At 41.0% G+C, this 27,389-nt stretch overlaps 1 protein-coding gene across 1 annotated transcript in view; it reads right to left on the bottom strand.

The window, feature by feature from the left end:
- Positions 1-373: 373 nt before the first annotated feature.
- Positions 374-27,389, bottom strand: part of bbc3 (BCL2 binding component 3) — a 58,789-nt gene continuing 31,773 nt past the window's right edge. The window contains exons 2-4 of the mRNA XM_039768258.1: positions 17,109-17,505; positions 4,557-4,759; positions 374-553 (exon numbers count right to left, since the gene is read on the bottom strand). Of these exons, the coding sequence (XP_039624192.1) occupies positions 452-553; positions 4,557-4,759; positions 17,109-17,490 (687 nt within the window). The 5' untranslated portion in view covers positions 17,491-17,505 and the 3' untranslated portion in view covers positions 374-451. The remainder of the gene's footprint in view (positions 554-4,556; positions 4,760-17,108; positions 17,506-27,389) is intronic.

Here is a 27,389-nt window from a genome sequence, read left to right as displayed (position 1 = left end):
TCTCCTGTAAGCGCTTCCTAGATTTTGCCACCCTGGTACATGTTGCTATCGGCGTGTTGACAAGGTTCAAGTCATCCGTGCAGTGGCATGGTCAAAGATTTTTTAAAGAAGAACAATCCTGCAAAATGCCATCTCATTAAGAGATTTTTTTTTTTAACCTAATTTCACAAGTCACTAGGCCAACACACTACTGGAATTTCTGTGTGCTGTGGTCCCTTATCTCTGACACTTACTCAATTGAGTCCTTTTTTTTGCCCATCATTAGAATTGCTAAGTAAAAAGAACAAAAAAATTGGCAAATATGCCAATGATCATAATTAACACAGGAGAAACTAGCATTTATTATCAATATGCTACAGTTCCAATTAAAAAAATCCGAACCAGCGGATTGTGAAAATTGTCCCCGCAGTAGCTGGTCACTCTGTCCTTGTCCTTTGCTGGCATCTTCTGCTTATCGCCATCCCGGGAGGTGGAATGCAGTCAGAGTCTCTGTAATGAAGTTGAAGAGTCCTCGCCACACCCCGGGCCAGTGCTGCCATTCCCAAGCACCATTCTGTGCAGGGGACAAAAAAAAAAAAAAGGCACAATTAGTACCTCACAGAAGTGACAAAAGGTAAATATTTATTATGATGTGCACTTCAGTCTGCCGCTGGAAGCTGTTTACACATACAAGTGCAGCCTACAAACTGCTCGATATTAGTCACAATAAAGGACAAAAATCTCAACAGCATCAAGCCAGACGTGGTAGTCGGTACAATTCTTAACAAGCTGGTGATGACGGCCATGTCCACATTACCAGCTAAGAATGAACTCCATTGCATCTTCAGAGATTACCCTAACAGGCCAAAGACTTTTAGTCAAAGTGGATGTCAAACTTGACGAATCTTGTTGCCAAAGGATATCAGATTACATGACTAGGAATTGTAGACAATGGCAATTTAGATGACTCTGTGATGACTTTTCAGCACAGTTTAGCAGTTCCACTTTTTTCTGACAGACAATAATGCAGCTGCCTGATGAAGCTGGTTCCCGTCTGAAGGATTTACAAGTATGGCGAGAACAGCCGCTTTCTTTTGTCTTCCAAACTTCCATCATGGGCGGCACGGTGGCGCAGTGGGTAGTGCTGCTGCCTCGCAGTTAGAAGACCCGGGTTCTCCCTGCGTGGAGTTTGCATGTTCTCCCCGTGCCTGCGTCCCACAGTCCAAAGACATGCAGGTTAGATCCTAAATTGTCCATAGTGTGTGCTTGGTGTGTGGGTGTGTGTGCCCTGCCCGGGGTTTGTTCCTGCCTTGTGCCCTGTGTTGGCTGGGATTGGCTCCAGCAGACCCCCCTGACCCTGTGTTAGGATATAGCGGGTTGGACAATGACTGACTGACTTCCATCATACATGAAACACAAGGTGAAAAACACTCCTGTTCAGTATTCCTCGGGCACTGCATTATATGCATTGGCTGGCAGCTCTCATATGCACACACACAGATATGCATCTTGATTGTGTCAGAGTGTTGTAAATGGGTCACTGGGTGTACCACACTACACGACCGCTAGGACTTGGCAAGATTGCATAAATGATGTCAAGTCGTGTAATGTAACATGGCCTTCAGGGGAACTGCCACTGTTAAAGTAGGTTTCAGTAGAATTTATACATTTTTTTGTGAGAATTCCTGCATGAATTTCAAGGATCTATATACAGTATTTAATTAGGAGTTCTGGGACTGAAGGACTTGCTAGTCTTTGCAAATAAACAACATTGACATTCTGTAGCGTTTTTTTTTTTTTGCTGTGATACTATCTTTGCTTTTCTAATGGCGCTGCCATTTCAGAATATTTGTGTCTATTGTTTCCATGGTAATTATACCCAACTTTCCCCTGGGACAGTATCAAGAACAATGGTAGAAAGGTCACTTTGGGCATTTCTGGGGTATCCAAATTTATGAATAAACCTAACGCTTGTGCTTTACAAATAAACATTTTGCATTCAGCTTCCCAGTTAAATAATCCTTTGGTCTAGTTTCTGACTTAAAGTTTGTGGATAGACTTTGTAGTTTTAATGTAAGATTCATCTGAATTACAGTTTTAACTTTGGTTTGTGTTTGGCTCTCCTGTTCATTACCATCTCTCATATTATCTCTGGTGCGAGTGTCTGTACCCTGTCCAGGTGTTGTTCGCAATGAATGCTAGTATAGATTCCAGCTGCTGCCATGTGACTTTGCTCTGGATAAGTGGCTTAATGAAATGAACTTTGCGTTTAGGCTTAAAAGCCCAAAAATATCTAACATAGCAGGATGGTTTCAACTAGGGGTTCTGTATGGGTATGTTGCAGGAATGGCACCATCTCAAATACAGTAGGCAATTCAGTCTACCATGATGTTGCCCTCTGACACTGAAATCTTTTACCTCTATTGCTTGGTCCCCAATTGGTTAGCCATTGACTCTACCAGAATATTGCAATCTGATCCAGAAATCTGTCACTTCGATTGTTTGGTCTCCTGTTGGCAGAGCCAACTTATTAAACTGTTTCATTTTAATTCAGCAGATAGTTTGCCGCTAGGTTAGCACAGGCAACATAACAATGTTTTTCAACCTGCTTAAACCAATTGAGGGTCACAGGGAGCCTGAGTCTGTCCTGACAGCAGCTCTGGACAAGATGAAAGCCCATCTTTCCGCATTCAATTCAAAATTCTTCTGTTAACTTTTAAAGGCTATCCACAACCTTGCCCCTCCATATTTGTCCGACCTCCTCCATGTTGCCATTCCCTTCCGTACTCTTAGATCCTCTTCCTCCATCCATTTGACTGTACCCTTCGTCCGTCTTACCACTATGGGGAGCACAGCATTCAGTTGCTCTGGAACTCATTACCATCTGAGCTTAGAAATATTAAATTATTTTCACTTTTCAAATCTAAATTTAAAACTCACTTGTTTAAGACTGCTTTTTCTCTTTGATTACAAATTGCTGTCCGATTTTCCATCCATCCATTATCCAACCCGCTATACCCTAACTACAGGGTCACAGGGGTCTGCCGGAGCCAATCCCAGCCAACACAGGGCGCAAGTCAGGGAACAAACCCCGGGCAGGGCGCCAGCCCACTGCAGTGTCTGATTTTAACTTCTGTATTTTACTTTTGGTTATAATCTGTGTTTTATCTATCGTTCGGTGTCCTTGAGTGTTTAGAAAGGCGCCTACAAATAAATAAAAATGTATTATTATCACATGGCCCACTTGCACATGTGTACACACGCACATACAGGACCAGTGTGAATTGCCAATCAACCTTAAGCACGCATCATTGAGGAACTCTGAGGAACACCTAAATACCCAGAAACCGATACTGGCATGAAGTGAACATGCAAACTCCACACAGACTTTGACCAAACAAAGGATTTGAATCTGGGACGCTGGATCTGTGAGTTGACAGTGCTGATAATTCAGATAAAAATAAAAAAAATCAAAATAAAGTAAAAAATAAAGAAAGTTGAGGAGAGGGAGTGGGTGTGATCACCGGAGCATGACTCTGGCACTCGTGCTGCCCCAGAGAACGACAGCCTTGTGGTGCCTGGATGCCGTCCAACAGCCAAATATTTCAACACAGTGTCACCCAGCAGTTTGTGTGCGTCTTCTGCTCGAGGTGGCTCTGTCTGTCTGCTGGGCGCTCTCTCTCGCACGCACATGTGCGCACACACACACACACACACACACACAGGGAATGCAGGAGTTTGTTTACTTTGCTAGGGGGAGCTGGCGGTGGGCAGGGCCGGGCCTGTTCAGCCCTTTGGCAGTGGGGACAGAAGTCAGGAGAGGAGAAGTGCTTGTGCAGCTGCTCTGACTCACTGGCTAAAAATAGAGCTGGATATAAAATCAAGTTGCAGGGCGCAGAGACAGGCAGACAGAGATAAGCGTTGAGACGAGTGAGACTAACAGAGAGGGAGGGAGAGAGTGCGTATAAACGGAGACAGGACCAAAAAAAATGATCGTGTCTGTCATAAATTCTGAAAATGCAAAGCTGGCAGCCCTTGTTACACTGTAAACACACAGACAAGGTGTGAGGGTCTGTCTATGGCACATCCTAACTGTTTCTCCACAGATTTTACAAATAACTTTTTTTTTTTTTTTATTTTTTTATTAATTTAACCCCCGCTTTGCACTTTGCTGTCTGCCTACTCTGCTGCTGCCTGCCTGTCTGAAGGGAGTTTGCATAGCTTGTCTGATCTGACCTTTCAGAGTGATAAACTAAAGCAAAACTTATCTCCACAGCCCCATCCAGACAGGCGCTGAGGTCAGTTGTGTTGACAGCTGGCGCAAACTTTCAGGACCACACACACACACACACACACAAAAAAAGGCATATATACATGTATACACAACCAATGAAAACCTAACAGCAGACAGGTTCAAAAACCTCAGACACTGCTGTTTTCTTAGGAAAATCCTCAGGCGGCCCCCCCGACCACCAGAGCTCGGCCAACACGTGGAGAGAGTGGGTGGCCATTTACAAATAGATGTTTTTACACCCCCCGCCGCCCCCCGTAAGGAAACACACAAAGGAATTGCGTACCCATCCCTGAAGATACAACTCGTTCATTTCATCCCCTATGACACGCAGTTGTGCCGCCACACGGCTCGACACCTCCTCTTCCCAGGTGCTCCTTTCCCCGACAGGCGTTGCCACTGGAAGGTGCTGGTCATGATCCACGTTTGCAAGAGGCAAAGCTTGACTGCTTCCCCACTGGCTCCACAGTTGAAACTGAAGTCCAGCTTCTGAAAATGAAAAGAAAACCAAGGGTTACATTTAACAGTGAAACAGCAGTGATGGATTACAACTCCTTATGGTGAGGTATGCTTGAAAAGCCTACAGATGCCAGTTAACTGGTGAAAATGAAATCCTGTTCAAAAACATTGTCTCAGAATGCTTTATACATTTGCCAAGTGGAGTCCAGGCAGGTTAGATTCAATCTGGGACGGGGTGCAAAATGAACCTGTGGCAGTAGGCAGGCGAGTGTGCTGTAGTGGCTACGACACTGGACTTTTAATCCAGGGTTGGCCAACTAGTTCTTACCTGCGACTCACTTTGTGACCATAGGGGAGTTACTTAACCTGCCTGAGCTGCAACTGTAAGTAATAGATGTAAAGTATTGGCAGGAATGCTGACCTTGCAGTTCACCTTGGATATTGGCATCAAAACGAATGTGTGATTATATGCTAACAGCCACTAAGGTAATGACCTGCCTGTTCTCCACATACTTACCAATAATTTACCCAATCTGTTGTAAGTGCTGGGCGGCACGGTGGCGCAATGCTGCTGCCTCGCAGTTAGGAGACCCGGGTTCGCTTCCTGGGTCCACCCTGTGTGGAGTTTGCATGTTCTCCCCGTGTCTGTGTGGGTTTGATCCCAAAGACATGCAGGTTAGGTGCATTGGCAAGTCTAAATTGTCCCTAATGTGTGCTTGGTGTGTGTGCGCGCGCCCTGCGGTGGTCTGGCACCCTGCCCAGGGTTTGTTTCCTGCCTTGTGCCCTGTGTTGGCTGGGACTGGCTCCAGCAAACCACCCCCCCCTCAACCCGTGACCCTGTAGTTAGGATATAGCGGGTTGGATAATGGATGGACGGATGTTGTAAGTGCTTAAAGTTCAGCTATTGGTGGCTAATGCTTGCTACCCTGCATGGTTATTTCTAATTTACAGAAGAGATACTTAATGCAGAGATGTACTTGTTTGGGGTCTCTGCCCTTTAGATATAAACATTTCTTTCTAATACTGTGCCATTCTCAAAACCCACAGGGAGCTGGAGCCTATCCTAGTGACAACAGGCAAAAGGCAGGAACCAGACCTGGAAAAGGTGTCCACTTAGGGCCGTAGCTGCTTTCAGTCTAGGGCCAATGTAGAGTCACCAGTTAACCTAAACTGCAGGTCTTTGGGAATATCGGCGGAAAACCTATGCAGACATTGGTGACAATGTGCAACAGCCACATGGACAATGACCAGGCGAGGGATTTGAACCTGGGGTGCTGTATCTGTGAGGTAGTAATGTCACTGCCCAATTTGAACCAACAGTCTAGCAGCCAACACATTTTATGAAGTTACTTTTCATTAATCTTCACCTAGTGTACCATCCCATTAAAACCTTTTCTATCAAGAATGAATAAATGCACCTCAACTACATTATACAGGGTGGTCCAGATCTAATTATGCAATTTTCATTACGCTATAACTTATTAAGTTTATTACATAGAGAATTCACAACTGAATGGAGCACAAGTGGGACATTACATGGAAAAAAAATCAGTGAATTAATTCAATAAAAGTCCATTTTCGTTTATTGCAAGATATTTTGAACACTTCTTTTGTCTTGCATTGTTTTCCTGCATTGCATTAAAAGTTGCATAATTAGATCTGGACCCCCCTATAGTTTATTAATTACTAACTGGGCTTCCCGTTTAAGGTGGATTGAAACCTAAGGAATCAACACAGACCTCAGTGTTAATGTTTGCAGTGCAGTGTGTCCATCCAGTTATATACCATTTGGCACAGGACCATCTGTTGGGACCGGACAGACGGACAGACACTTGTCCATTAATTGAGGTGGATTACTGTACATCTACAGACTGTTTTGTGACATTCAACTGTTTACTTATACACCGCCTACTTTATATTGTACACTGTATACGGACTGTCTTTGTATACTGGACATTGTATACTGACTTCATACACAGTTTGCACTTTTTACAACTGTGGAACTGCCTATAAGCAAGAACTCCATTTTACTATACTAGTACATGTACTACTTATATATGGCAATAAAATCAAGTTCAAATGTGCCACTTTGCGAACACACCCATTAATCTAAAATTTGAACAATAACTAAAATGTAAGATTCTGTTTAACATCTTTATTAATATGGCAGTTCATACATGGTATTCATGCAGACACAGAGATTAATAAACCATCCATCCATTATCCAACACGCTATATCCCAACTACAGGGTCACGGGGGTCTGCTGGAGCCAAATCCCAGCCAACACAGGGTGCAAACCCCAGGCAGGGCTCCAGCCCACCGCAGCAACTGGCAACCAATTAATTTTAAAGCTAATAAGCTTGATCTTCTAGGTTTGCCCAGACCTTAGGCTCCTACACATTCACAGGTCTAGCCCTCTTTTTTCTCCCACTCTGTGTATCACAGGTGACATCCTAACCTGGTTACCAAGTGCTGAAATGTCAAATCCAGTTAAAAGAGAGACCATGCCCTGCTCTCACCAAACATCCACACAATTAGAAAAGGGCTCTTTTATGCTTTTCATTTAACTACTTGCTTAACTTGCCATAACTACTTTACGGTTTGCCTGCCTGTGCATCTCTTCTAAGCCAAGGCTTGTTGTCATGAAAACACACACACATACAGCGAGCGGGCTGCATATGGATTCTTGTGAATGGTGGATTAGAAGTGGCTGCTTACAGTAAGTCGTGAAAAGGCAGCCGTTTCACAAAGAGTACAGACAGAGGCACGTGGTGCTGCATTAGCTGCCGCGACTCTGAATGTTTCATTAAGTACATTTCTCTCTGTATTTCGGAAATTAGCTGCTTCAGTAATAACTGGCGTATTTAGAGAGAAATAAGGTAGTCAATTTAAGTGGGGGCATGAAGAAGAGACAGAATGTAATTGCGCAAATTTAAAGAAATAAACACCAAATCTCCAGAAGATGACAGAAAAAAAAAAACACAACATTTAAAATTTGGTAAAATAATTAGCCCAGAGTTTAAAGCTTGGCTTGAATCCACAGCTGACAGACTGCGGAGGTGTTGGGAAGCCACCTGGCCTAGGTCTGGGAGATGCTGCATTTTTACTTTTTCCCTCATTTAATTTGGGCTTTTGTGTTCATCAAAAAGTTTATTCAATTACAATTTTATATTTCATCTCCTTCACTAATTGTCCTTACTTTAAGTGAGCTAGAGAATCTTACTGTAGGTAATCTATTTCACGGTCACATGAAGCTAGACACCATCCCAGCAACACTGGGTTGCAGTGTAGGAGCCATGCCTGGATGGAGAGTCGGTCCTCTCACACATATGGCCAACTGCCAGTTATTCAAATATGAAGGTCTTTGGGACATGAGAGAAAATCGAAGACCTGCACATTAGATCTAGTGGGCCAGCTTGGGTGAATGTGGGGCACCATATCCAAGTGTCTTCTGGAATACTGCCTTGCTCACCAGTGCCTAATGCTGCGTAGACTGACTCCATTTTTCCACACCCCAAAACTGATGGATGAATGCATAAATGACTGAATGAAAAAAGCTTAATAAGAATTAATCATTTTAATCTGTTGATGTGTGAAAGCTCCCATGTTGTGTGGCTCTTCTAAAATCCTGAGCACCTGGGACTCCATTTTGCACAAAACATCATCAACCTAAGCTACCATGACAGTGTTTAAAAGAACCTTAGGAAATCGGATATATGAGAGGTGACCATTCAGTCCATCAAGCTCTTTTGTTTGGCTAATAGCAAAGCTGTCCCGATATCTCCTCCAGAATACTTCTTAAAGGTTATCAAGATTTCTGCTTCAAATACATAACTCTGAAGTTTGCTCCAGATTTCCACAATTATTTGAGTAAAGAAATGCTTCCTGGTTTTAGTCTTAAATGCACTTCTCTTTAATTCCCACTGGTGTCCTCACATACATGATTCAAAATTTAGTCAAAAGAATTTGGCTGGATCCACTTTACCAATGCCTTCAAGGAAACTGGTGTCCACAGCAATAATTCTGTTCCTGGATAATCAATAAACGTCATGGCAATGTGACCTTGTCAAAGATGTCCCCAGTGATGCTGATTCCATATACTGAGCAGGGAGCAAGTAAGGAATGAAATCTGACAGGTAGATGAAGGCATCTTCAAAGATTAGGAAGGGGTGGTAAAACTAAAACCAGGTTGTATCAAAAAAAAGCAGCAAGTATGGAGCTTGCTCACTCCTGCTGTGTCTATGTAACGTCTCTCTGGTCTCTTCCTGTGCGGATTAAGTCTGAGAAGTCTAAATAAACCAGTATGAGTAACTAGTGTGGCCTAAGGAGGATAGGCAGATTTCTGACTTGGATACAAACCTTCAAGGATAGCTTGATGCCTCTGACCTATAGAGTACAGGTCTTAAACAACAGGGCCTACAGCATATCTCTCCTTCTTCTCAAACCAATATTTTTATACAAATATCCACGTTAGCTTTTGTTATTGCCATTATGTAGCCCCTTGACCACCACTTCCTCGTCTGTCCCATATTTTTCAATTATTGAAACTTTACTGTCACCTAATCAGTTACTCCACTTGACCAATTTCCAATTTTGTACTTGGTAATTTAAGTAAGCCATTTTTAATATCCCTTATTTTTACATACATTTATAAATTATACAAATACGTATATGTTACACAGTCAAACTTTGAGAACGGCACCATAATATATTATAAAGCACTACTCTATCAACCAGATGACAGAACTTTATTTGTTCCCGGGGGAAATTTGGCTTTTTACAGAAGCTCAATAAATAATCATACACCATAATAACTAAAAAGAAATACTGTAAAACATCTGACTTGGTACTGGAATTACAGTTGGTTAGTTATTATGCAAGTGTATTGCTGCTGCTGCTAGTAGCCCCTGTTTTTGACACACTCCTGCTAAATATTTGTTTGGCTGAAAGTTCTCAGAGTTAGTGTGCCAGAGAGAGGATGTGCAGCATTGTTCACACTTAAGCAAATCATACGCAAGGCAGTAACGTGTAGTGGATAAGACCTGGACTTCAAACCACAAATCTTATGGTTCAATTCCCGCAGGTAACACTTTTATAAATCTTTACTTAACAATGATTTTTAGACATGTGTCTTAATTTGGGGCAGCATGAGGGTAGTGTTCATCACTTCTACTTCAACATATTGAATGTTTTAGATTAGAATTTCTGTCTGTGTGGAGATTGCTCCCCATGTTTGTTTGTGTCCATTAATTTTACCAAAGAAATGTAAGGTAGCTTGACTGGCTACTCCAAATTGTCTCTTTGTCGCTCTGTGAATGTGAGTGGATCTCACAATTGACTGTCTGCATGCCTCTGAAGCAGATTATGTAAGTTTGACAAAGTGATGTTAGGTCACTTAATTGTGCTTCTACTTGACTATGCAGAGATACCAGAGATATGATAATAGCAAATCGCGCTTTGCTTTAGGAGCCGGCCCCCTCTTGGTATCATGCCACTTACTAAATTTGGCAGGGTTCACGCTCTCCCTGAAAAATGATTTATTGTATATCAACTGAAATGCTAGCCCAAAACACCATTAAAACAGGAAACGGTGAACAAACCAATTGTACTCATACACTGGGCTTATAAATACAAATCTGTATATTTTAAATAACAATTCAGGTTTTCCATCAGGTAACCTTGTGTTTTCTATAAAATACAATGTGTTTCTGTATTTTACATTCTTGCTTACCATAGTGCTGGAAAATGGTGATGTGTTGCTTGCTTGTCTGACAGGCAAGTAAGAATTTCTGTGGATTCGGAACATGTGACTATTACCGTTACTGTAAACCCCCGTGTGACCCTCAACCTGTGCCTACTCCAACTGCAAAAAGGAAATCTGTAAACAGTTGAACTTATCTTGATCTTGTAAGCGGCCTTGGATAAACACTTCGGCCAGACCCAATAAAGCAGCAAGCACTCTCGGACATCCATCCTTTAGTTCTTCACCTCTCAATCCCTATCCTATCAGGCTTTATTTTCTAATAAGCCGCATATGCTCCTCACTTTACTGACCCTCACCTTCCCTTCACTCTCTACTCCCCGTCTCTCACTCAGCCCTTTGGTCACAGTTGCTGACCCTCCCTGCCTCCCTCTACCTCACAAACTGACAGCTCTGTGGGCAGACAGCACTAAGACACGCATCTTCTGGCCAATGAATTGCACAGACGAAACTTCAATGGTTGCCAGGGCAACTGCAGGCCTGGCCAGCAACAAGCCCACATCACCCATTGGCTAGGAGCCCAGCAGAACTCTGGGAGAGGATGACAGAATGAGAGTAGTGATGCCACCAACAGGAAGTACTGACAGATTCCCATAGCAAGTACTGACCGCAGCCCTGCGGGAGCTAAAAGGAAGCTCCCAGTGTCACAGTGGGTTAGACTCCCAGGTGTTCTCACTCTCTTTTAATTGAACCTTTAATGTAATGTATTTTTATATTTCTCTTACACAAACCAGCACCACTCGCAAATAAAATTGTCAACTGGTATTTGCATAATAGTAAACTCTGCATCTATAGTTTAGTGGCTGTACAGATCCTTCCCGTTTGTATTCTAACACGTTATTAAATGAATTTGAAATGAGCTTCAGATACGAGAGTTTAGTTGTGCGTGTGCCCTCAAAAGATGAAGGTTAGCCTCATCCTGTTTGTCTTGCGCATTGGCGTCACTCCTACTCTTAACTCTCACCTGCTATCACAATTCCTAGAAGTGGTCTTAATTGCTGCACGTCAAAAGCATACACCCCAGAGGTCTGGTTAGAGATGGGATACACTTGTTCTTCAAGCAGACAGAAAACTGAACTTACTCAGCTCTTGGGGACAAGCCTTGACATGCTCTAACCACTATGTCTATCTCAAATGGCCGGAAAAACCTCAGCGAGAAAAGGCAGCACATATGCTTTTTTATTTTTTTAAATTATTTTCATTACTGAATGCCACAAAAAGCCAAATAATCACTGCTTTCCACACCATGGGCCAAGTGATGAAAAAGAACAATGAATTTACATACACTAGTGAAACCACAATGAGTATTTTTTTTTTCCATTATGCTCACCAAGTGATTGGGGGTGTGCAAAGGCTACAATGTTACATCTCTGCATGCAAGGCACATATAGGACATTCATGTCATTAGGAAATACAATTATACCACAATATAAAAGCAACTGCTGCCTTTATATGAAAGCAAGGATATTAAAAAGCTAACACATACTGTATAGTTATGAGTATGTTTCTGTGAAAAGTACAAATTCACATGGATTTGCATATGTGTATGTATTATGAAACAGAGCCAGACCAGACTGAAGTGTTTGCACCTCATCTCTGAGGTTGCCAAAAATACTTCCCGCACACAATGACAAAGTCCCGTCTGGAATGTTTTGGAGATCACTTCCTAGTTGAGACGACAAAGTTCATTGTGGCAAGTTGCAAAAACACAATCCCTGGACACGATTACAAACTAATGATAAAAGAGTATCAGAGGACAATATGGGACTGAAACTCAGACCTCCAGCCAATTAGGTTGGTTGCTCCTTTATTAATATGAAGCCTGCCATGGGGGCACAGCCATCTTAGGCCCAGCAGTGGGCATGTTTGGTGCCTGGCCAAGTCACTCATAAGCAGTCTGCACTGACCTGGAAATACTTCTAGAAACAAGACAAGAAGTGGTCCTGGGTCTGGTCTTAAAAGGACCCCTTCCTCACTTGCCAGACAAGCTTGGAGTCTGAAGATGCAGCAGCAGGGGCAGTGAAGGGAAGGACAGAGTAGTGGACTTGGGCTGAGTGTGGAATGATTGTGTTTTAGTTGGTCCTACTAGTCACATAGCTTTTGTCTTCATTGCATTAACTCCTTTTTATTCACTCTTTGTTTTTACAACATGTCATAGTCAAAGCACTTCTGTGTATGTGCAAGAGCACCCTAAAGCATTTACAATATTTAGGGCTACAACAGTGAGTAAACTCAATAAGATAAGAAAAAAAAAAAAGACTCAAAGATCTTGGGGTGCTACTTTTACACACCTCACTCCTTGATAGGATCACCATTTACACAACAAATTACGACATACACCTAAATGTGATAAACTATCTGATGTGACCAGCTCATCATTAGTTCCCTCATAAAAGGAATACATTTAGGATGAGGTGCTTAAAAAAATGAAAAACGTGAAATTCACTTCAGCTTCACGGATTATCTGAGGAACATATTCTATATGCTTTTTTTTTTTTTTAATTTTTTGGACTATGTTTTGTTCTTTAAATAAAATTACATGCAGCAAATTAAAATAAAAAAAAATAATTCCAAAAATATCAAGTTCAGTTTTCCTTTTAGATTGCTTTTCACATCTTAGGAGTCCACTTCATTTTATTATTGCCGCAGTTGACTGCAGATTAGAGCTATACCCATGTCCCAGGATGTTTTGTATTTCAAAAAAAAGTAATACATTTTTAATGTAAGTGTTTGATTTAATTTTTAATTTCAAAAAAAGGTAAACTTTCTTGCCAAAAAAAGTTAATCTTTTAATCCACTTCAGATTTGTGGGGGCCACAGGCCATCCCTGCACCATCAGCTGAAAAGCTGGGCACTCATCAATCACAGAACACATACTCACTCATGCACAGCCATTTTAGGGTCAACAATTCACCTTACCTGCAGATCTTCACAAAAAATTGAGGAAAAACGGAGTACCCTGAGAAGTCATGCAGATATGGGAAGAATGTGCAAAATCCATCCAGACAGGGATTGGGCACTCTAAACCGTGTATCCTACATTATGAGGAAAATACAAGCGGCCACACCACTTAGACCATACACTACCTTAGAAAATAGACTAAATATCTATAAAATTGCTTTATGCTGCAACTTTTTATACTACCTCAGATAAATCAATAATGTCTCAAATTGCAAAATACCACTACTTTACATAACTTGCAGCTATGACATTTCACCATTTATTTTTGTGCTGATATTTAGGAGCATTAAGCTGAAATAAAATTATCACAATAACTCAAGGATTCTCCATATAATCCAGTTGCAAAATTAATAAATCAAATACAGGCCATTTACCATTTACCATTTAAATGTGCAAGTAAATAATAACGAGACAACATCACTACTACTATTTCTTCTACTACTACCTGATAGCTGACACAGATCAAAATCATGCCTGGGTCAATGCACAAGTCTCCCAAAGATAACCAGATCAGTAAAATGAGTGAAGAGCTCTTTTGACTAGGGTGACATCAATAAGACTATTGACTCACAGCATGATGGTGCATTCAAGGTTAACATCAGAGGACACGCTCACACAGGAGCAGTTTAGGCTCTACGGGTTTTTTGTTTTTTTTCTTTGGGGATGTGGGAGGGAAGCTGGAGCACCCGGAGGAAAACCCAGGTAAACACTGGGGAGAACATTGAAACTTCAAGACGATAAGAGTCTGGGCTGGGATTTGAACACAGGACTCTGGACCTGTGAGGCCAACATGAATGTTATATTTTGAACTCAATGTTATCCAAAGCAAAATAGAAATCACACTGAGATATACTCTACATTTACATTGAATATACCCATAGACAGGTAAATGACTCACTCAGAATCATACAGTGGATCAGGGAGGAGGAATGAAATGTCGGCCTCTTGGTATATACAGTATAGTCCATTAGGCTGTGCTACTTGTCTAGAGCAACTTGCAAATCACAGATACCCGGTTCAGTTCTTCATTTACAATATCCAGACAGTTAAAAACCTGGGAGGTGAAGTGACACACTTAAGATCACAGTGTGTACTGACTGATGAATGAACAGTCACCCTCACTGCTTAATCTTCAAAAATGTGATCTAATATTCAATTGATTACTATAGGAAGTTACTGAGAATATTCAGTAAAAAGAAAATAAGGTGAGAAATCATCACACCTGTGCTGTGAATGGCTTTTCAAACAAACATTTACTTACAAAGCCAGTTACTGCTGTCTAACAAGACCTTACCAAACGCTTTGTTTGCTGTTAAGAGTTACAAAGCACAACACTTAAGAAAATGGGCTATCTATAGTACATCTTTTGGTTACGCACAACTGCAGAGCAGGTCTTAAAGATGGTGTTTGTATTAGCAAGGCTCAAAAAGTACCAATGACAATACTGTACTTAAGAGAAGGAGCAAGCTAGAAGACCCATTTGTGTTATATGGTAGTAAAAGACTAACAGCTTAATGCTCCTGTCCTAAATGGTTATCTTGAAAATTTTGTACCTGCTTAGAGAAAGAGGCAGTTTGTCACCATTCTACACACTGTGTAGAACTATCTGCTGGATTAATGACCATTTTCTGGATTTATCTAGGTTGGCCAGATAAAACCCAAATCTTGGCAGTAGTGCAGCAGAATATTTTTATGACCATATGCCCTTCCTGATGCTAAACTTTAGTTGCCTTTTATGACACCCTAGAGAGCAGGTTACCTTATTCTATACCCCAGGTCACAGAGGAGAATATGAGAAGTTAATTATGTGGTTGTCCTATATGCAAACCCACAGTGCTGAACCACCAAAATGTACAGATTCTCCATTTATACAGGAAAAGACCAGAGGCTATGTTTCATTCCAAATTCTCCCCCAGGCAGAACTTAATTTTAGTGACCACATCTGCACTTTGTTAAGGAAGTGTACCTAGGAAGCATTTTTTAGACTTGGCACACGTAATTAAAAATTGTTTCCCACAGTGGGTTTAGTCACTGAAATTTTGGATGGGGCCACAATTTATCAGTGATCACACTTGCACTTCACTCCATCGCAGGCAATAACAGACAGTAACATCCATCCACTTTCTTAATCTGCTTATCCACGGTGGGGGTCAATGAGCAGCTGGAGCCTATTCCAGTAAGCACTGGGGCAAGGCAGGAACAATACCTTGACAGGGTGCCAGTCCCTTGCAGTGTTACTAGTGGCATGTAATATTATTTCATGATTTGATAGTTAGTATATAGGGGGTTTGATAATGGATGGATGGATGGATTTGATCTCAATGGTTGAAGAAAAAAAAAATTAGCAAAAGTTGTAAAACTCAGTACAGGAACTTAAAGTATGTTGACTCTCTAAAAAGGTACATCTTAACAAACAATGTGATATGAGTGGACACTCCTTGACCCCAAAAAATGGCATTCATATTTAAGCAAAAGTAAGTAGCCTTCCCCCTCACACATAATGCTATTTGAACAACAAGCCGTAATTCAGGCTCAGTTTTCACATGCACATTTTAAACAGTATTTCCAAATAAACACTGCCTGGTAATACATTCAGCATTAACAGGAGGTCTAATAATTTATTGGATTTAATTTATAATTAATTTATGCATTAGGGTTGAACTCACATTATGTTTGCATTTTGAGGTCCTGAAAAAGTTACTACACTTACCAAAATTCCTGTTGTTTAAAAAAACAAAAAGTATATTTGTAATACATGTAAATGTAATAGGTGTATTATCCATTTCTGAATTTTCAAGTTACATAGGATAAAAGCAGCACAACAACACATGCCCGATTAATCCAATTCAGGGTCACTTGGGGACCAAAACCAGTCATGGCAGCCTGGGTGCCAGTCCTTCACAGAATCCACTTATGCACACACCCACACTTGTACCACTCTAGAGTTGCCATTCAACCTACCCTTTACATCTTTCAAGACCTGGGAGGAAAACCAAAAAAGATAAAGGGTATATGTACAAACTCCACAAGGTCAATGACTGAGTTCTTCATTATTTATTGAGTTCTTGTTTATTATGGCACCTGAGAGTGGCAACATGTGCTATGTTGGTCAGACATAGAAGCTACTTATTGCTACAATGTCAAAAAATAAATGCAAATGTTAGAATGCTGTTTGCCAGAATTATGTTTCAAGTATCCACACTTTAACAGTAACTTGTGTATGTTACAGACAAGTTAGGCTGTTAAGAGGTGTTGATGAGCAATTATGCAAAAAAAGATATCCAAAATACTACTGTTTTTCTTATACTATGTAAAACATGTAATGATTTCCATACCAAAAAATCATACGCACTTTTATGTGCCACTTGGTACCCTACAAAGATATTTTAACCTCCTATAAAACTAGACGATCGACAACTAATAAAGGTTCATTGGTGGGATAAACATCAAAAATGACTGAGCAGGAAGCTAAATATTTCAGCACCATTATTATGGATTGCACATAAAATGCCTTTTGAACATGTGGTATAGTTTTTAATGCTGTTCATTAGTATAACCAAATAACTGTGTGTGTCTATGAGCACTGGCTCCTCCTGGCACACACTGTACCATACTCCAAATACACCATCACCATTCATGCATGTCATAATACTTACCAGTGTAGTTCTGCCCATGTCTCCTGGCAATTGGAATTCTTGGAAGGACAAGATTCTGCATGGCTGCTCTCTGTGTTGCCTGCCCAAAAGGATCAGCCAATGTCTGCGAGGACAAGTCTGTCCGTGCCACTTGGCACTGCCCTGTCTGGGATTGGTTCTGCCTGTGATGCCAGTTGGCCAGGCGGGTGGCCTCTAGCCTGCAGTTCGGCCAGATTCCCTCTGCAGGGTTTCTAGGAATGGTCTCTTGCTGGTATGTACTGTCCAGGCTCACACTTCCTCTGCTGCTGCAGTTTACCGGGTTGTTGGGAAGTCGTCTGACCACTCTACTGTCCCTCCTGCTCCCTCTGCTTTTGCCAGAGTTGTCCTTCAGAGCTCGGGCCATGAGAGGCACTCTTTCCTATAAAGAATCACAGCAGACAATTGGTTAGTCTCACACAGATACAGAAAATCAAATGTAAAAGCATGGCTACCAGTATGGAGTCCTTTCTTAAAGTGAGTGAACAATTAAAAAAAAAAAAATTTATTCAGCCTTGGACACTCTCTTCAAAGTGGTTGTTTGTTATCTTGACAAGTTAGTAAAGCAGTGAAAGGTTTTGATGAAACAATCCAAACCAGGGAAATGAACAATATCCATTCTTTTGTTTTCTGAGCCCACCTTTGCATCAGAAGGTAGCTGGCCCCTCATATTAGTCACATATCTGGCGATTCTGAAAGAAAACAAATGATCATCCCACTTCCTGAATATACTTTTTACAGTGTCGGGTTGTGAAAAACAACAATTGGAGGGTATGAACCAAGCCGGAACAGATGGCCGGTCCATCACAAGAGTCACCTCTGTTCCTACCTACAGTGGAACAGCTAATACTTACATTCATAGTGCTTTTCTAGTCAATAGGGTGACATTTCAACCATCACAAACCTGCAGCAAACACCTGGGTGATTCAATGGGTGCCTTTTTTGCACCAGTATGCCCACCACATATTAGATGGTAGAAGAGGTGAAAGGTTAGCCAATGGTTAGCCAGTCAGAGACAGGAGATGATTAAGAGTCCAGAACGTACAAGGTCAGGACATCAGGATATACCCAACACTTTTCATAGGATGCCCAGTTTTTAACAACAACAGACAGTCAGAACCTAAATTTTACATCTCATCTGAAGGATGGCATCATTTTTAAGCACAGTGTCCCGGTCACTACACTGGGACATTAGGGTCTACACACATGCGTAGCTAGGGTTTTCAGTGACCCGGGGACAACTGAAGATTTTGCGCCCCTCCTGTTTACCAAAATGCAATGATGAAGGGAAAGAACATTTTTTAAAAATGTATTTAAAATAATGGTATTTTAAGAAAAAAATTTCACATAAGTCTCCGAAAATGATAAAGCCGCCTCGTGTTCTTTAAAATCTAAATCCGTCATTAGTTTTTGTAGGAAAAAAATCGTTTTCCGCATTTAAAAATCATTTTAAAGAAAGTATATAGCAAATTATAAACTAAAATAATTATATATTTATAAAAACTGCATTACTTACAATTTATTCATACGAAAATATGATGGGGAAACGTCTAGACTTTTGTAGCCATCTACTAGAATACTTCACCAAAGCCCAATCAATTTTCTATCAAACACATAAACACAAATCACTTGACACACAGAAATGGCGTTTGCAACAACTTAGACAATGATACACTAATGCCTCATGTTAGTCGCGCGACCTGTTTAATAAAGTCAAAAACGTTTCTGGGTGGGAGTTAAGCATGTTAGAGTAGTGGAGGGAATAAATTACTGTCTGTTGGGTATAGAGAACTAATACGTGCTTTGAAATCAGAAAGAGACAAAAAAAACAAAAGGATATTTGAAAAGGATATCCTCATACTGATGGAGTGATGGACTGTTTATTTACTTTTTAGTGCATTTGAGAATGGAACACATTTCATTCTAAAATTTCGTAACATCAATTTGGCGCCCCCTGGATGCTGCGCCGGGGACAGATGTCCAACCCCCGCCGGACCATACCCCCGGGCTACGCCACTGTCTACACACAGACCATAGGGTAAGTGCACTCTGCAGGTCTCCCCATCCCTTCTTCCAGAGCACCACCAATCCTCCCAACAGTCATTTCTTTGGACTGTAATGGGTAAATGGGTCAACCTTCTTGCAGACTTAAAAATTACCACTGAAATATGGGAGGCAGAAGACGAAAATGCTTTATTAGCTTATATTTTTTTTGCCATCGAAGGTGGATAAAAATGGTCAGATAAAAAATTGCTTATAAAAAGCCATCAACTACACACATATATTAAGACGGTCATATTAAATACGCATATCTTCATCGATGTCCTCGGACATTACTTCTGCTACCTCTTATGACCAGACGACACTATCAGCTCTGTAGTAAGCGTGTTTCATGATTTCTCAGAGAGCGCCGCAAACAGTGTCGACAGCTGTCGGTAGATGGCAGTAGTGCGTGCCCGCATGTGCGTGTGTTTATAAACAAAATCTCAGCTGTTTTTGCATTACATCAGGGCTGCACGCTAAGCCCACGGGACTGAAAGGACCGCTCAGTGTCACTTTGGACACAGAGATGCGCACAAGCAACGTGGCAAAAATCTCTCAGCGACACCTGAGCAGCGTCGAGAGCGGCAGAACACGCTCTGCTAAATGCATCTCACAAGCTCAAGAACAAAACATCCCACAATCAATTTGAACCCAACCACCTTCTTCGCGCTATCACACCCAGCAAATTAGAATATCGGTAACATTAGAATAGAAAAAAGACCAAACACGCGCTGTAAACTGTATCAATAGATCAAGTGATTTGTTTTGATCCTCGCACACTGACGCACGTTGTACAAATACACAAGCCCTTTCAAGGCAGCTCGTCGGCTCGCCATTGAGGTATCAAAGGAGTGCAGTACTGCATATTCAATAAGTGCCCAGAGTAAAGATAAAATGGAAAAAAAAAAACAGAGAAAAAAATCATTGAAGAAATAATCATAAATAAGAAAGAGACGCTGACTTGCACCCCCTTCCCCAGTACCTTACAGTGGTGTTTTTTCCATGTTGCAATCAGACAATTAGTAGCCTTACGTACACAGTTGAATGGAAAGTGTTACGTATTTGCATTTACGTAAAGCTAAGACAGCTGATAAAAAGAAGAAAATAAGAAATGTATTCTTTCAGCAAGATTGGAAGATGCTATTTATAAACGACAAATAGGCGCGATGTTGTCCAGACCAAACCCAGAGTCTCCAGCCAATCAGCGGCGCCGACAGATCGCTTAACTTGACAACAGTCTCCTGGAGTGATCTTTGACACAGTTTCTTATTAACACACATACGAGCGTTTAACTCTGCATATGACCCATCTTATGTACAAAAGGTCCGCACCAAAGACAAAAGGTTCAGAGGCATGTTAAAAATATCCGGCACGTTAAGTCCAGTTCTACCATTCCTTCTCCTACTGCTGCTGCGTTGCTTACGGTTAAAGAGTCTGCGCCTATCCCGGCAGTAACGACGCTGGCAGAACTTACAGTCAGCTGGGTGCTGGTCCGGCGCAGAAAACTACAAGCATGCAGTTGCGATCACAGCGATTCGAAAAATGTGTCCAGCGGTCAGGCGTGTTATAACTGAACGCTAAGATCATTTACAATAATCTGCTGTTAGACGGATTGGTCATGTGCGCCCTGACTTTCCGTTAATGCTCGAATCCTGCTTTGATCGTGTTGCTCCCGGGTTGGGCTATTGCTACCCGCGACTGTCTACCAAAAAAAATCGATTTCAGAAAATTGAAAGAGATGGGTGGTTGCAACGGGAATAGGACCGACTTTCTGTCATAAACTCCAGTTTGTATCTAGATTATGTATAAAACCATTCGAATTCAAACGTCATTATGTCTTGTGGTTTACATCTACTGCTTAGCACTACCATTTACAGCCAAGCTTATTGGCGAGGTATTGCGGATTAGATCTCTTGACAACAGTGCGTGCCAAAACAAACCCATGCGCCCGCTCTTGACAGTGTTTATTATGACGGTAGTGGTTTGGCCAGACAAGCACGCTACTAGTAACCCAGCTTATGGACCCGCTGTTTTGCTTTGGTCAATACGGAGACCAGAAGCCCATTTTCGGCAACTGTAGAACTCGAGAAAGGACACCAGCTCACTTAAATGACTCTGCGTGTGTCAATTTGTTTGAGATGCGAGTTCGAGTAACCAGTTGGCACCACGTCATCGAACTGAATACATATCGTTAGAAAAATCAAAAAGTCTAATCGAGTAAACAGAGGGTTACAAACACTTCCCTAAAACGTTAGTCTTTTTAGTTTGTAAGTCACTGATGTTTTAAAAGACCAGCACCATCTATAACTCTGAAAAACACTTTTTTGAGAATACGGCGCCCTACACACACACAAAAAAACAAGCAAAATGGCTTTATTAGTTGAGAACTGACTGCGATGCGCTAAATTCAGGATGAGCCGTCAGATGGGACGTCAGACAAATACGAGGTACAGCCATCAATTTCGTGTCACCAATTTGTTCGTTATGAGAAGAGACATTAACGTGGAAGAACATGCAACATCCACACTGACGTGACACCGCAGTGACAATGCACGCGAACAACAAACAATATTCACAAGTGCGACAAAAAGACGATACACTTACATGCTGAATTGTGTGACACAGAGAGGAGCTGATTTCCTTTAGTTTCTGCCTCTTCGGTTATCACAACGAAAATCCTCTGCCCGTTTCCTGGTTAAAATTACACAGACAATTTAATTCCACCGCACACTTCACTGCACGCACCTCCGAATGTACAAACTTCACTTCCTCCAATTGCTGAAGACACGCTATCGGAGTGTTACGCTTCTGTTTATTTAGAAGAAAGGAAACAAAAGTTCCCACAGTGGCCAGAGTCGCTAGCTGTTTTTTTTTTTTCTTTGGGCTGCGCAGCACACACGCGTCTCGCCTGTCGGCGCCCTCGATTCGTTTTGTTTTGTTGAGATCTGCTGCTTTCACTACTGCCGGGGTCGGAGCTTGCTGTGGCCACGCCCTCCGAGGGCTTAACAAGCCCCGACATGTAGGAGATGCTTTTTTTTTTTGGGAAGCGGAGGGCGGAGGCAGTGGACATCCTCTTTTTAACGGAATGGACCTTCAACACACGACACGCCCACCAATCTCACCTCTGAATGGGACAAACTCCTGCCCTCCACTCAGCTCTCATCCTAAAAAGAAGCTGCGTACAAATGTAACGGAAAAAGATTTAATAGATCATCGCGAATTCCTGATTTGTTTACAAGACTGATTCTAGAAAGTTTATCATTCGAATGTCGTATTGCTGGCATGGACTGCACAGAAGTTTATTCCAAGCCGTCAAATTACAGACCAGTGGCTTCCACCTATCATGAATAATTTCATGGATATGATGGCACAGTGATTAGTATGCAGGTGATGCTGCCTGAGGAGCTGGGGTCCAAATATCAGCCCAAACAGCATTTTTTCGCATTCTTGGGGTGCATCGCCATTTTCTGTCAACCTTCCCTAATTTGCACACTACAAGCCAAAAGGTTGGACATATCCAGAAATGTTCATGTTTTTGTTAGAAACTGATACCTTTTTAAATCAAGATACGACTAAATTGAATTAAAATACAGTCAAGGCATTTTTAATGTCGCTAAACGCTATTAATGCTTGAAATGACTGACTTTTAAATACATTATTCACATATTATGTCAAAGTCCAATTTTTAACAGCTCTGACTTTAATGTCCAAATCAACAGAGTGTAATTGCTGACTGGAGTATCTTTCAAGTCGGTCACGTAACAGCCCAACATCATGACATGCTCCCATCGTCTACAGTCAAGAAACACATATTGCATGCTGGATGAGATTAGGGTTGTGTGAGGGTTATCAGACTCAAAGGGTGTTTTGTGACTGACGTTGTGGGCATTACCTGGCCTATCATAGGCATTGCAGGCTGCAGTTAGACTCAGCTCATCCAAATGGCCAACTCCCTTACCTTATCCTTAATTTGTCTTAACACAAGTGAGAACAATAACAGATGTCAGTGGTGGTGCAAATGCAATTACAAAGGTTTCTCTAATAACCAATTAGCATTTAAACAAGACTAATTAAGGATAAGCTATGGGGCATGACCGTTAAGACAATGAAGGAAAAAATAAATCAGTAATTTCAAGCAGTAACAGCCATTATAAATACTAACTAGGCTCACCCCCTTTTAAGGCGACCGACTTTTAAGTTGACCACTTCTTAAGGCAATTCAATATGTAGATCAACTTGATATTTTATACAAACTCATTAATTTGGTTATATTGCATAATAATAATACTCGTAGTTTCTGTTATTTTTGTGATGAAATTGAAGCTTTTTTTCTATATTGAGGTCGCCCTTTTGAACCCCCCCTGATATTTACTACGCAGTGAGGCATTTGTACTCCATCAACATTAATTATTTCCAGAGACATAATTTTGTCTATTTTTCCAGCGCATCGCACACTAAAGCAAGGGAACAATGGGAGCACCAGAACTCTGCTCACATCATGTCGCTTCGTACCGCAAGCTGCAAGTAGTAAGTCTGTGATAAGCGGAATACCGCTAACGCTTTCCACTCACGGGACAGAAGGACAATCCCGACCGCTTTTATATGGTAAGAAAGAAGAAGAAAATATCGCACAGTCTGGAGTAGAAAATCATCTTTTACCTGGAAAAACGAAACTACAAATCCCATCGTGCATTGCAAAATGGACAGGGAATGTGTGAAACTCTGCGCCTGCGTAGCACTCACGGGACGGAAGGACAATCCCGACCGCTTTTATATAGAAGGATAATGGCTTGGCTGATATTTTTTAAATCAATTAAATAATACCTTGACAAAAAGGTATCAGTTTCTTTTGCCGTATATTTCTGGCAACCGTAAAAGTGTAAGGAAATGTAGGGTTGAAAAAAAGGGATGCATTATAAAGATCAAAACTGCTTAATCATTCATACTAGATAGTGACTTTCAGAATGGGTTAATGGTTTAGATGGGGGGAATCCTATTTAAATTAAAAGTGAGTATTATGAAGAAGGAACAAGAGCTTTTATTTATAGCAGAGTAAAGTGCTGCTGGACTTTTTCATTTATGTAAAGGATTAAGATACTCAATAGATGTTGGTTAAAATATTCAGATGACAATAAATAACTGAAATTAAATGTCTAGTTTTACATACAATATGATTACAGGCTTTAAAGGCTACGACAGGAGGAAAAGACAGGATGGAATGTTTTCACCTTAGACAAATTACGAGAAGAAATGATAAAAGTGTTCACATATACAAAGGTAATAAATGAGGCTGATGCTGTCATGCCAGCTAGCTGTGTTTCAGCTTTTAGTGTCCCATGTTACTTGGTAACGGCTTTGTACAGCTCGCTAGCTCATTGTTCACCTAATAATCATTTGTAGCAACACACAATATTTAAGATTAAACTCTGTACTAACCTCATTCATGAGTCTCCTTGTGTTCTGCAAAATGTAATTGCTTCCTATGACTACTGTACATTTGTGCACTTCTTTTTGGTTACCCTTCTTGATCAATTTGTGTTTTAGATATAAACATGGTGAGAATATTTCTATGGTCTGCAGTTGCCTACCTGTCCAACATGGACCACGTCTGAAATTTCACTTGAGGTTCACTAAAAATTATTAATTCATTCTTTGAACGCACTGTTTCTTATTGAGATGCGTGAGGGACTTCATGCCATTCCATCACAATCGCAGATGGCTCAATTGTTGGGTATAACCACGTCAAGTACATTGAGAACAATGACAGTTCCTAGGTCGAGATTCAAAATGTGAGAGGGATAAGACAAGATTACAGGAATCAAGATGGAGGACTGTATTCCTTGGTGCAAACAGAATTGTCTACAATTGAATATTAGTAAAGCCAAGGAACTTCCAATGTCTACTTGGGGAGTGGATGTGGAGATCATGCACTGCTACAAGTACTTGGGGGTCCACATCAATGACAGGCTGGACTAATATAGTAAACCAAAGGAAGGCAGATACAAACTATGTTTTCTTAAAAGACTGCACTCCTTTGAAGTTGATAGTGACATTGTTTACAAGTTGTAAAACAAGTCTCTATGCTGTGGTGTGCTGGGCCAGCGATATCACTTTTAAGAGAGGCCTACTAAATCAAAAAACTAATTAAACGGGCAGGATCAGTTATTGGATGCACTCCTGACATCCTGGAGGTAGTAGCAAAAGAGAGAATTAAAGCAAAACTGAGTGTCATTATAAACAATGCTGCACATCATCTCTCTGTCACACAATACCATTTAGTAGTTTCAGCCAATTAATAATTCACCAGAAGTGTGGGAAGAAACACTACTGGGTCTGCTTCAGTCCAATGGAAATACATCTTAATAGTGCCTCACTGTGACTGCCACTGCTGTTTTTATATTTTTAGCCAAGTTAGAAGTTTCTCTTTCTTTTTAGTTATCCTGGTGTGTATTTGAGAGGTCTTTGTTGTTTATTAAAATGATATTCATTTATTGAGCTTCAGGTAAAAGCTAAACTTGGCTCTGGGGACAAATAAAGTGCCACCCCTGTATAAACAAAATCATTGAGTCAGCATTGCCACCAGTTTGTTAGCAATCATCTTCACATAACATACCGAACATGAAGAAGATATTCTGTCTTCTTATTAGACTGCACAACACAAAGGTATACAGTGCTGTGGAATGTCCAGGAGGGAGTGGGCAGTCAGTTGGTCTAGGTCTTTAAAACCATGGCTTTGTGTGACTTTGGATTATAACTGATCGTAAACCCCTCAGGGTTATATTTTCTCCAGGGATGCTTCTGGCTAGTTTTTGTTTTTCTCTCCTATGTTGTCAACTGGTCAGATCGTAAAGATAATATTAACAGACATATAAATTTAGGATTCATTTACATTGACCAATTCAAAACTTTATTCTTTTACAATGTGGTAAACTCGAGCCCCAGGTTAACAACGACCACCACCAGTACTATTAGCCAACAGGGTGCTGAAGGAAATTGGGCTACTGTTAGCCAAAGAAGAAGAAAGAAAGATATGGAAGAAGATGATCCGCAGTGGCAACCCCTAACGGGAGCAGCCGAAAGAAGAAGAAGAAGATTATGTAATTTGTTCTTTACCTGAAAACCTATAGAACCGCTTGCCTGTACTCAGTAAAGTACACTATACAAAAAAATACCGAATTAAATAAAGTGGTGTAAGATTTACAAGAATGGACAATGAGGACACAGATGGAGAATGGTGAAAAGTAAATGTTATACACGAGTGCCAAAGCCATTTAATACAATTCAGGGTTTTGGGCAGAGTCAATCATGATAGCATTGGGTACAAGACAAGAGCAGGCCATGTTTGAGACACTAGTCCATCACAATGTCACACAAATACTTTTATTCCTCCTTACACAGATACCTAATTGATCATGTAACACTGGCTTCTTCAAATCTTAAGTTGACATTATTTTAGACATGGTGTCTATTTATTGGCGCTACCACCTCACAGATTCTGCATCTTGGGACTTGAATCCTGAACCCAGCCATTGTCTGTCTGGGTGAAGTTTGAACATTCTCTCCATATCATCGAGAGTTTTCCTCTGGATGGTCTGATTTTCTTCCCACATCCCCAGAGACATGTTAAATGGGTGGGAGTGAGAGTAGGTCCACCAATAGACTAGTGGCCAGTCCAGGGGGTGTAATCATCTTGGCTGCTAGGATAGGCTCCAGCCCTCATGACCCTGAACTGGTCAAGCAGGTTTAAGAATTATATGTCATTTTGAAAATGATTATTGAATATGAGAAGTGCTACAGTGGATGGCATTTTCTTGGCAAAATGTTTCCTTATTATTTTTACTCATCATTGCAGCTAGCGTCATCTAAAGCATTGGGCGATGGGTTAAAATATGATCTCCACTCTGAGCATACATTTTGTTTCTTTTGTAATAAAAATGTTCAATTGTGCTATAAAATAAACAACTGAATGATGGAACATCCAATGTGGCAGTAAGATTCAGGACTGTAAAGTGCAAGTTTGTCACTTCAGTTCCTGCCATACAGTTGTTCCTGTTGTAGGAACCTCCAGCTCTATATGTCCATGTACTGCAAATTGCCAATTCAGGAAATTGACAGATGAAAAAATTGCAATATGTATGTGTGATTCACAGGTTATTGCTTATTTAAATATTAATATAATGTGCATTTTATAATAGGCAGTTTTCAAAACAAAAAGCAAACACC

Source organism: Polypterus senegalus, chromosome 11 (genome assembly GCF_016835505.1).
Source record: "Polypterus senegalus isolate Bchr_013 chromosome 11, ASM1683550v1, whole genome shotgun sequence".
NCBI lineage: Eukaryota > Metazoa > Chordata > Cladistia > Polypteriformes > Polypteridae > Polypterus > Polypterus senegalus.
This window is presented reverse-complemented; position numbering and strand designations above follow the sequence as displayed.